The following is an 11,729-nucleotide window of genomic DNA, read 5'->3' as shown; positions in this document are numbered from 1 at the left end:
AGGGTGACATTGGTGGATGGGACACTTTTTGACAGCAACATCCCCTCAGGTACTTGTCATTATAGAGCAGGTGTCTCCAACTCTGGTCCTCAGGGTCCCTATCCAGTATGCTTTCCATATCTCCCAAATGATCAAGGACATGGAAAATAAACTGGACTGGGGCCCTCGGAGATCCCTCTTATAAAGACAATTTTAAGTCGCCCTGTTTCTGCAGTGGACGTCTAATATTTTTTCCTCCTAGGCCTTTAATATTGTGTGCCTTCTTTTGCAGTGGGATGGAGGCCTGCTGACAAGAGAGCCTTTCTGATGTTGGTAAAACATAACTTTTTTTTTTACTTAACTAATCCTGGACTTAGTCTATTGTGTGTTGACCCTCTTTTTACTTTCCAGAATGCCAAGAAGAGATTCTTTGTCCATGAACACATCTTTAAATGCTAGCTGGCTTATGTGGACCCACTCTGATAACCCCTTTTTTTGTGGAAAAATAAAAGTTCTTGAAATATACATTTGCATTCTTTTTTGCTAGTTAAATGAAGAAAAAAAACAAGTGGTTTGACATTTGAAAGTTTTTATTCAAAGGTAAGGATTATCTTCTCCATCTATAGACAAGATTAAAACACTTAGAAAAAAAATTTCAACATAATACTTAGGCAAAAAAAAAGAAGTTTTTTTAAAATGATAAAACACTTAGAATATAAAATTAAAGGAAAAAAAAGACCATTGAGGGTCTGGGGTCTTTTTTCTCCAAGTGTTTTAACAAAGACAAATGACACTCAAATCTCTTTTATTGAAATTTCTGATTGGAAAAAAAAAAAGAAATCCTCCTCACCTTAGGGATTGGGACATCACCTATAAAATAAGAGGGGAGTTAGTAAATTGCAACTTTAGTCAATAAAATAATGTGAGATTGGAATGTTTTGACTTGGATATATTACAATATAACCCGGAAATAAGCTGCTTCTGGTAGCCAGCGCTATCGCATTTCGATCTTAATCCATATGAAATATATAAGCGTCTGACGAAATAGTGCGTGCCTAAAATACAGAAATAGCACTCGTTACTGACACTGCGGCGTAAGAAACGATGCGTGAAAATACGGTATTAACCTCAGAGCAGAGTTCAGAGACGATGCATCATCTTCAAGTGGGCAACCTGGGAAGATCACCTGGTCCTCCAGGGTCTGGACATCACCATGGACCTGGTGCATGCAAAAAAAAAAATAGCGCAAAAGTTATCATATACAGAGACTGGAGATACAACAGATCGGTTTGGGGGGGGGGGGGACGGGGGGGGGGGGGTAATTAGTATTACCTTGATACCTTGGCCCAGTCTCCTCTCCCCTCAAGGGTGTGCATGGTTCTGGACACACGGGAAAAACTTCATCTTGATTTAACCAAGCTATTTGGGAAGTGCAAACAATTATTACAGGAAAGAGAAGTCTTAAAGTAAATGATAAAGAATGAAAATAAGTTAGTGAGTGCTCGGTGCTAATTTCCCCTTTATATTATTATCTTAATTATACACCCATGTTTGACATTTTATTACTTTGTCCTTATTTTGAATTTACCCATTCTCAAGATGTCAATAAATTATTAATGCTTTTAGCTAGCAGCTAGCAGCTATCAAAAAAAAAAATCCCCTTTCCAGACAAAGCGATTCAATATACAGACTGATTAAAAACTAGGAGAAAGTCGGCTTAACCATTTAGGTATCAATGATTTTTGTTTAAAACAGAATTACAAATTGGAAAAGGGCGTTTAGCAATCGCAGTGAAAACTATCATTACATTCAACACACCTTCACCTGGCAAACTGACCGTTGATATCTCGGGTTTGTTTGATAAAATGAAGTCTTCCCCCACGACTCAATAACGGAGAGAATACGGACAAAATACTTTTGAAGTCAAATGTCGTGAGGCTAATGCTAAGCTAGCTAGTGACATGCCAAGGAGCCCATACTTCAAATGTCGACGGTGTGTTCGACCTGGCAATAAACTAACAGATTTGTTGGCGTTTTGGCTCAATTGATTCCTAAAAAAATCTCCCGGTAGGGTGTTAAAAATGCACATAGGCCACTAAATTGCTCTAGTCTAGGGCTTACCTCGTTTGGGTGCTAGTCGTTCGACCGACGGCATGTAAATGGCTGCTCCAAGGGGCGAGATGCTGCGCAGGTGCATAATTTAAGCACCTACGTCACCAATGGGCGTAACCACGCCCATAGGAGGTGATTTGTCCTCCCGACTCAATGACCATGTTTGGAAGATGACGTACTATAGTCGCCATTTTTGTAGTCTTGATGCTGTAAAAGAGTGTTCGTTTTTTTTTTTTATATATATAAAAAGCCTTACTTTGCATGGTCATTTTAAAAAAATAAAAAGCCTTACTATACATCAGGGGTAGGGAAACTATGGCTCGGGAGCCATATGTGGCTCTTTTGATGGGTGTATATGGCTCACCGCTAACCTGTGTGATAAAATATGGGAACTGCTGGTGAGAGACCACCTAAATGGGAGCGTCACACTGTGGTGCCGACACTATCTCTAGCGCCCTTTTAATCACAATTGTTCATCATTATACCTTTCTGCATGCATATTCTCATTGATACTCATTGATTAGCAACAGTGCAAACATGTTCTTAAAAGAATTCAGACTTTTTTTTAACTTTCAAAGTGGTGAAATGATTAATAAAGGCACACATTTTCATGTATTTTTACTTTTAAATTCTGAGTATGTCTCTCAAGGAATAATGGTTGAAAATATGAATTGTTTATGGCTCTCTTTGTCAAAAAGGTTCCCGACCCCTGCTATACATGGTCATTTCTTTCAAGAAAAAAAGCCTTACTATACATCGTCATTTTTCCCAAGAAAAACCCTTACTATACATGGTCATTTTTCTCAAGAAAAAAAGCCTACTATACATGGTAATTTTTTCCAAGAAAAAATACAGATTTTCGGTAAAGACATTTTGTCGGTTTTCACTTTTTGTAACCATTTGTTGGGGGCATCAACATGAACCAACTCAAGAGTTTTAATGGGAGAAATATACTTTATCAAGGATAACTTTGAAATTAGAAATAAAACGGCATTTTCTTGCAAAAAAAAGATACATTTTGAAAACAAATTTTTATAGGAACAGAAATCTGTCACTTTTCAACCAAATTTGGCACAGTTTTGTCTTTGCGATCCAATTGTTCTGATGTTTAAAACAGGCAAATTTGAGCACTTACCAAGACCAATATTGGGACTACCATTAGGACAATCGATCGGAAATGCAAAAAATAATGCTTTAAACTTCTGTTTGTGTAGATGAATAATTTTGCATTGCGCCACTTGATACACGCTGCCTTACTGAGCTTCTGCATGTGTATAATAACCCTGTGCAGAAGAAAGAGAACGCACAATTAGAGCATACTGGAAGTAATACAAAAGAATCGAAACTAAAGATGCCATTTTGGTTGGGCGTCACCACGGCAACAGTCACGCCATCTCCGGCGTCAGTGTCCGTTGATGAATGTAGGTGAAGCAGGGGGAGGGGGTGAGGAGGCCGTGGAAGAGGAAGCGGAATGGCCAGTGAAGAAATTGTCATCGCAGAGCTTGAGATGCTCGGGTCGCTCCAGCTGCACCTTGGCCTCCGAGATGTCGTCGTTGATGGCAGCGATCAGAGCCTCTGAAAGGTGGAGCGGCAGAAATGTTTGAATATACATACACATACACAAAATATCACAATTTGGAATGCGATTGGCTGGCCACCGATTCAGGGTGTCCCCCGCCTCTAGCCCGGAGTTGGCTGGGATGGGCCCCAGCACCCCCCGCGACCCTAATGAGGATAAAGTGGTTCAGAAAATGAGATGAGAGATGAGATTATAATTTGGAGTTTTGAACGTCAAACAACATTTTTTTTCAACTCCCTAAAAAGTTGTCAGTTTAGAGATGTGTCAGTGCTGATGCGGCGATATCCGTGTGCGGTCGATTGGTCGCCGGTCTTTTGGTCGCCCGGATTGCGACAACGGGCGACCAAAAGACCGACGACAAAACAAGGTAAAACAACACGGTCTACACATCAATAAAAGCCAACAATGGCCATGAGCAGTTTCACCGAGCCGACGTGTGAGTGCATAAGAGTTTGTATGTACATGCGTTGTCCCTTTTAAGAAGGTACGTCAGTCAGGGTCTTAACAAGTTCTCCAACAAAAACAATAAAAGTCCGGGAAATTTTGAGCTTTTCTTTAGCCTAATAATTAATAGGACATGAAGTATGACTAAATAGTAATTCGCAGTTTGTATTTAGGGAATTTGAGCAACGATTTAAATGGTAATTATCAATAACCTTCCGGGCGACCAAAAGACCGGCGACCAAAAGATCGGCGACCAATCGACCGTGTACCGGCAATATCAAAGGTACATCTCACAAATTAAGAGACATTTTGACTTTTTGGGGGGAAAAATATATGCATTTCAACGGCTTATTTTCATTTCAGGAAAATTGAGTGCTTGCCATGAAAGGGATTTTAAAAGACCGCAGAATTTTTTCCAATCTGGGAGGGAAAAAAAATTGTGTCAGATCTGTATAGAAGACTGAACTCTTGTTTTAATGAAACAAGCAAACTATTGATGTTTTTTTTTTATCATTACAACCCAAAAAAGCACTACTTGTACTATTTGTGACCGTGTGCGTGAGAGTTCACCCAGTGAGTCGTAGCTTCTCTCGGGACGGATGTAGCCCACCATGACCACGCTGAGGGTCTCTCCATAGAAGTCTTCTTTGAAATTGTGGATCACATGAGTCTCCTAGCAGAACAGATGCACACATGTTAGCAAAAGCGTAGCACGCCACAAAATCGCGCTGTGCCGCTGATGCAAATCGATGCTTAGCTTTAGGCTAAGATGAAATGGAAATGGTCAAATACTTCCTGGTTGGCATGAATGAGGTGCTCTATATGATCTTAGTCAGTGAATTAGCAATGTTGGACACAGACAAGTTTCTATTTTTTTATAACCTACCATGGACTTTTTGGTGTTCTTGTAGTAGGGGTTCCAGCCGATACTCATCACCATCTTGTGCAGGTCGCCGTTGCCCACGCAGGCCCAGCCATAGTAGATGCCCGTGCTGATGTCAGCTGGTAGGTGCTCCACCACGCAGGGGGGGAAGTTGGCTAAAATTTAAAAAGACAACATTTGCCACTTGTTACAACATAGCTTCGAGAAACACGACTAGATGACAAGATGTCTGCACATAGAGGTTGCTGATGCCTCTGCATGATGTCTACCCAAAAAATTATTTTTTGTGAGGATAATGGCAAACAAAGTAAGGACACAATCATTGTCTCAACTGTGCCGTTTAGAAGAATCAATGAAAACAGTGTTGTTTACGAACCCCATTACGTAAGGGCAAATAAAAAGATAGCTTGACGTTAATCAGCAACTACAATGGAACACTGACTTTTAAAGATAGATGCTAGTTGGCTTAGACGCCTAAGTACGTATACACAAATGCACACAGATGTCATTAAATACAATAAACATTTAGTAATTGTTAAGAACTAAAGTTTGATAAACTCCAAAAGTAATTTGAAAATATTTTTTACAAAGGGTTAATGGTGCATTTTTCAACATTTTGGGGATACTGTATACTACCAGAATACAGCAATATACGTATCACTCACCGGCCTTGTACAAGAGTAAACATGTTTTAACAGTAAAACCTTAATCATGTCTTTTTCTATTAAAATCCAGTAGAAAGACATGACTAACATTGACTAGCAGGGGTGGAGAACAAGTTAGACACAGAGCAGAGATTTGAAACTTTGAGGATCAAAGAGCCACACAACGCAGTGCCTGCCAAAATAGACACACGATTAAAATCATATTTTACACCATAATACTTTGTTCCCCTTACTTAATATTTGTTTTGAATGGGCCCTAGTGAATGTGTGTTTTAAAATAGAGAATTGAAAAAAAGAGAAACATGAAATACTACTAAATATGATAAGGAGCAAAGAGCCACACGTGGCTCGAGAGCACCGTGTTCGCCACCCCTGTACTAGGTGATTTTTAGTGTGAAAAACACACTTTATTAATTTGCTGGAGGCTTTAGTTTTCGCAGGAGGCTCAAGATTTGTCAGTCGACTTCTTAGTATATTTTAGAATACATTGAAAATGTATTCAATTTTAATGTCATGTTAATACTTGTCCATGTCTACTGCTTAGTGACAAAACCTGATAAATCCTGAAGGGAGTATCCGTTTGGTCTAGTCAAAAAGTGTAGACTAAATCAAAGATAAGGACGAGTACCTGTGGGAATCCCGAGTTCTTTGCTGCCTCTGCCGAAGCCTCGAACGACCTCTCCCCGACAGAAGTACGGCAGGCTCTTCATTCCTTGCTGGGGGTGAGATAAAGAGCCCAATCGCGCGGGTGACCTCCAACGCCACAAGCCGAGAACCGGCCCAAAGAGGCTTTCTCGACACGGCAAAACCCGGCCGATCGATCCAACTGCCACCGTAGACTCCGAATCTAAATGATTTCTCGCCGAGTGTAAATGAACACTCCAGCGAACAAGTATCGGGTCACAGCCGGCTAAGTTCACCTGTTATGCGGCTAGCGGTGTTAGCATTAGCACGTTATCTAATGACATCAATATACAAGGAGATATATGAGAGAAATAACGGGGTTTAGTTGTACAAGTTGTCAGCGTCAAGAAGGTTAGTCAGTCCTCAGTGGTTCGGCGAGATCTACAGATGACACCGGCACGGGGCTTTTAACCGAGAATCCCGGAACATGTTCTGTGACGTCGGTAGATTTTTTGTTTCCAGCGTTTTGCGTGGTTGCGTCATCAACCACATGGACGCGCACGATGCCTTCAAGTGATGTCGGAAAATTGACAATTTACCATTACCTGGAGGCATTTGCCATGAATCAAATTTTCCAGCGGATTTTTTTTATGATTCATAACATTTTATTTCAAGGAGAAGAGCCTAATAATTTACATCAAACAAACAGCACTAATTGGCCTTTTATGCTCTACGGTGGTTGGTTATTTGCTGCCTCCAGACTGGAAGGCAAATCCACGCACATGACTTCATTCACTGAAGTGATACATTTCCCCTTTATACAAGTACTACATTTGTACAATATTTATTTAATAAAAAGAAATACTGGTGCGTGTGGATAAATAGCTCGTTAAATTAATTTACTATGGAGTGCTGAGTATTTTGTTATCATATAGGTTTTGTCATAAGTATCCTTTTATACATTATTTGTGCTAAAACGTGTTTTTTTCCAATTTATATCTTTATTGACTTATTACAAACGTAAATGTCATTAAATAACCTTTTATTTTTAATTTATTTGGTTTGTACTCTTTGAAGTCATTCAAAGTAAGTTTTGTTTTGTACGTACTAGTTTGAATTATTTAAAATCATTCAAAGTAAGCTTTGTTGTACAGAATACATCTCAAATTGCATTCTAGAATATCTGACACCTAAACACACTTTCGGAAATAAATATTAGTTTTGGTCCGAGTTATGTTTTTCCATCTTATAGTAAGTAGTATATATAGTACGTATATTTGTTGATTTATTGGCTATTCCCCGATAACACCACAAGAGGACGCGTTCTGCAACGTTTGCCCCCAATTGCATTTCATGACCAGTTATGACGAAATCCAAATAACAATCGGAATATAATCACAGTCATTTGGTAATAAAAATTTAAAACACTTTGCAGGATAATAATATTGATACACAGTTGGTCCCAGCAAAAGCTGAGACAGTTTAACAGCCAAATCTTGTTTAAAAATTACCCCAATATTTCAAATTCTAACTCAATAATTATTTTTTAAAAGCGCCTTGTTAGCCATCCATTTTAAAGAAATTTGTCTGAAACTTCAAGGATAAAAAAGTGTGTTCTATTATGCATATTTACAAACTGAAAGAACAGACAGTCTTCAATGGCAAAAACTGTTTCCTTTCTTTATTAACATGGGTCAGTTTCAAAAAATGTCTATCGGAACTTTGATAAGGGCAGTTTATTTTTTTTACACATCTAACCTCTCACCAGTGGTTTTAGTCTAAAAAGTAAAACATTACACATGGAACAAACACTTAAGAATGGATTTTGATGTCAAAATAAACATTTTTTTTGGTTGAATATGCATACATGTGCTATTCCAACATGATGGCGCACCAGTGCTCAACGCAAGGTCCACAAAGACATACAATACACATTTCTGTTCAGACTATCTTGCCATATGCTCACAACCTGACAGAACATCTTTGCTTTAAAGGGAAACTCGCTGATTTCTAATACAAAAGATTTTTTTTAATTACATAAAGGAGGAAGTTAGCATAGGAAGAAAACAGTAGTTTCAAAGGAATGCTATATACAGAGTATTCAGGGAAGTGACAGAGGAAAGGGTTTGGTCCTTTTTGTGGGCTACACACACATGCATGCACATACACAAACTCCACACACTGAAGCCCTCTCTGAACTCATCCACGAGGGAACGAAACCATGGAGGAGCTGAGTTAGTTTCAGCGACACGCACACATGAGCACGCAAACAGAAGGTCTGAGGCCCAATTGGTCAACGTCTCTCCGCCCCACTGCAGCACTCTCCTAGAGGTCTGCTGCAGCACTCTGCTCCAGGGAACTAGAAAATCCTCGGAGTGAGCCGTTTTCCTCTTATTTCTATTTTTGGCCCAAACATTTGAGGGTCAAATTTCCCAGTGTTTTCAAACACACTAAAGTATGGCGAAGTGCTCATATCCACTCTGTGTGGATACAAACAACATTAGGTCCCATAAGACGATGCCGCAATTTTCATCCTACTGAGATAAGAATATGTGAAAAGCTAGTAAGAAAGGATGCAGAAACTGCCTGCCTAGTTGCTCAGCCAGGCCCAGTGCTTAGCCAGCCATGAGACGCAGGCCACAGCTAAAGGAATTTGGAAAGTACTCTTCCGGCAGCCCCCCACCCCCCTCCCTTTGGCCAAAACCCCAACCCCAAACAGGAAGACATGCTTTAACCGGTCACTTCCCAAGTGAGCTAGAAATTCACATGGCGTGGTTTGCTGTTTGGGGTAAAATACAAACACGGAATACACTAAATCACCCAAGCAGTAATTTTTAAAACAAGCTCCTTTTAATGCTGTATATGCCAATTATATAGCATGGATTTTTGTTTTGTCCAGTCTCTTATAGGTTGTCTTTGTAACAATTGTATGGCAACAGAAATAATGATTAAAAGTTTTATAAGGCACAATAATTCATGTTTCAATTGAGACAAGAAGCACACTGGTTTGTGTCAACACAAAACTAAACTGAAGTGCTGTGCCTACATATATTACATTTGCCAACTTTAAAGTAGCTCCTTTTAAAGGCTCAAGAACCCAAATATGTTCACCACAATACCAATTAACCAGCATAACCAATTTCTTGTTGAAAATGACATTATATATATTAACATATATATATATATATATATATATTTCGTGTCTGTAAAGCACTACTCTTTAAGTGCAGTTGTTATAGCACAGGTGTAAATTCTTTTGAACTAGTTACAGTTAGTACTGTAACATTTATGTACAAAGGTTTATGACGTATGACTTAGTTGGTAATTTCAGTATAATTAAGTGACTATTCAAGTGGTATTTGTTTAGGTCATTTTATTTGATAAAGGTTTCAGCTTTGCTAGGTTTTAACTTCCCTAACATTACTAAGAACTTCAAAATGCTGACGTCAATGACAAAACAAAAAATATTCCAGATACTCGCGATAACTATTCAATGTCATATCACAGCCGGTCCTGGCAGTTAAAATGGATTTGAAGTCAATCACCGTCAGGGGCAAAGAATGAGTTGAATGTGACTTTTGAACTTTGTTACTACTCACAATTGTTTTTACCAACTCCGTTCTGAGAACTTGGGATGAGAGTAGTATTCTGCGCCACTGCTACAAAAAGAGGCCTATAGGCGCTAGTGACATTTGGTAGAGTGCATAAAGATAAGGCCATTGTTGCTCAAGATGTCAGTTTTAGAGTGTGTACCACAAGGAAGCTGCATGCATAGGAGGCATCGATCACATCAGGGGGAGCTGTTCACTCACCGTCAGCCCAAGTGTAAAAACACACGAGTGTATCTGCCCACATTCATAAAAGCGAGGGAGGTCCCTAATTCCACAATAGCCTATAGGGCTTCAGGTTCATGTAGGAACCTGTCAGAGGGAAGAAGACACATGTTTATGAATGAACACGCTGCCTCTCTACTCACTCCATTTGCCGGTGCCTCCACACCGCCGTTTGATGTGCATCACCGCATTGGGCGCATTGTCCCCGTCCCCGTCCCCTTCACCGTCACCGTGCATACGCATGCGAACGTTATTGTCCCCAAGGTGGAAACGTGCGCTTCCCTTTTGACTCATGTTGCGAACGTTTCGGAGCGCGCGAGCCCGCCCGTCGTGATGATGACCAAAGTGCGTCTCGCGAGCCCGCCGCTCGTCGCCAATGTCATGTTTTTGTGCGAACCGCCCCGAGATGACGGTTGCTGCTGCCTTTGCTGCTGCTGCTGTTGCTGCTACGCCGGACGACGCCAGCGGGCATTAGTAGTGGTGAAGCGAGCGGCCATCTGCCAGCGTTGCGAACTCGCAACCCCACCAGCTGCAGTCGCAAAACGCCCTAGCGAGCAGGACATGCATGCAGCTTCTGACGTCTGCGGCCACACTGCGCTGCGAAGCCCACAAAGAACCGGGAGCGGAAACAATGCGAACGGAGCCCTGCGACGCCGCCGCACAGGTTTAGCGTTCGCCCGCCGAGACGCCGCGCTCCACAGCACATCGACTCACTTCGGATGACTGCTTGGTGCGTCCATTTCCCCGCCGCGTGGAGGAAAAAAACACGCCGAAAGGGGACTCATGCAGGGGCACTTTAATGCCCCGACATGGCGACGGCAAGAAACGGAAGGGAGCTTTTTACCATTTTGGAAACGAGCGCGGATACAGAAAGTAGTGCGGCATGCGGCAGCCAAGAGTACCCGCTAAATCTTTGTGCCGACGTCAAGTGGTTTGAAATTCCCTACAAAAAGCCAGAATCGGACGAGGAAGACGGAGTGGCAGAGGAGGAGGAAGAGGAAGACGACGAAGAAGAGGAGGAGGACGAGGACGCGGACGAGGACGAGGACGACGGTGACGGCGGCGGCGGCGTGGGGGAGAATGGGTCAGCGAGCAAGGCGGCGGTGGCGGCGGCTGTGGCGTCGGCATCGGCTAGCAGCCTGGCGGCCGGGGGAGCCTGCAACATCATTTTAGTGACTGGGAGCAATGGACTCAAGCACGAAGAGGAGGACAACTCGGAGGAGTGCCACTATTCCACCTCCACTAACTGCTCCGATGCCGCCTCGAACGACTCTGACCTCGATTTCTCCGATTTGGAGGAAGAGGAGGAGGAGCGAGCGAGCTTTCTCGGCTACGATGAAGACTTGTATGAGGACTGCACGTCTCCGGACTTCTGGGGCGAACCGGACCAGGTGATTGCTATTGAGACCTTTAGTGCTTCCAGCGGCCCCCAGCAACCGCTGGGGGACGACGCCGAGCCCCGTGACTATTTCCGGATACTCTTCCCAGATTCCCTTTTTGAACACATGGTGGAACAAACAAACAACTACGCCCTCTACCGGCAAAAGAGGAGCGGCAAAACGGATCCGCACTGGCACCCGACCCACGCCAGGGAGATGAGAGCCTACGTG

At 41.9% G+C, this 11,729-nt stretch overlaps 1 protein-coding gene across 6 annotated transcripts; it reads right to left on the bottom strand.

Moving 5' to 3' along the window:
• Positions 1 to 702: 702 nt before the first annotated feature.
• rfk (riboflavin kinase) lies at positions 703 to 6,815 on the bottom strand. Of its 6 annotated transcripts, none has more exons than XR_013300392.1 (10): positions 6,291 to 6,815; positions 5,001 to 5,152; positions 4,685 to 4,787; positions 3,227 to 3,666; positions 2,384 to 2,462; positions 2,101 to 2,298; positions 1,312 to 1,398; positions 1,107 to 1,198; positions 936 to 1,034; positions 703 to 849 (listed from the first exon to the last, which is right to left on the bottom strand). XR_013300392.1 is itself a non-coding variant. In XM_077601442.1 (4 exons), the coding sequence occupies exons 1-4, from the start codon at positions 6,370 to 6,372 to the stop codon at positions 3,494 to 3,496; spliced, it is 510 nt and encodes a 169-aa protein (XP_077457568.1). In that variant the 5' UTR covers positions 6,373 to 6,815; the 3' UTR covers positions 2,693 to 3,493. The 6 variants fall into 6 exon arrangements, 1 of the variants encoding a protein (XP_077457568.1); XR_013300394.1 differs by lacking the exon at positions 2,384 to 2,462 and having other exon boundaries at positions 6,291 to 6,509; positions 6,583 to 6,815; XR_013300391.1 differs by lacking the exon at positions 2,384 to 2,462.
• Positions 6,816 to 11,729: the final 4,914 nt, after the last annotated feature.

Source organism: Stigmatopora argus, chromosome 5 (genome assembly GCF_051989625.1).
Source record: "Stigmatopora argus isolate UIUO_Sarg chromosome 5, RoL_Sarg_1.0, whole genome shotgun sequence".
In the NCBI taxonomy this organism is placed as follows: domain Eukaryota; kingdom Metazoa; phylum Chordata; class Actinopteri; order Syngnathiformes; family Syngnathidae; genus Stigmatopora; species Stigmatopora argus.
The sequence above is the reverse complement of the archived record's forward strand: the minus strand, read 5'-3'. Positions and strand labels throughout refer to the sequence as shown.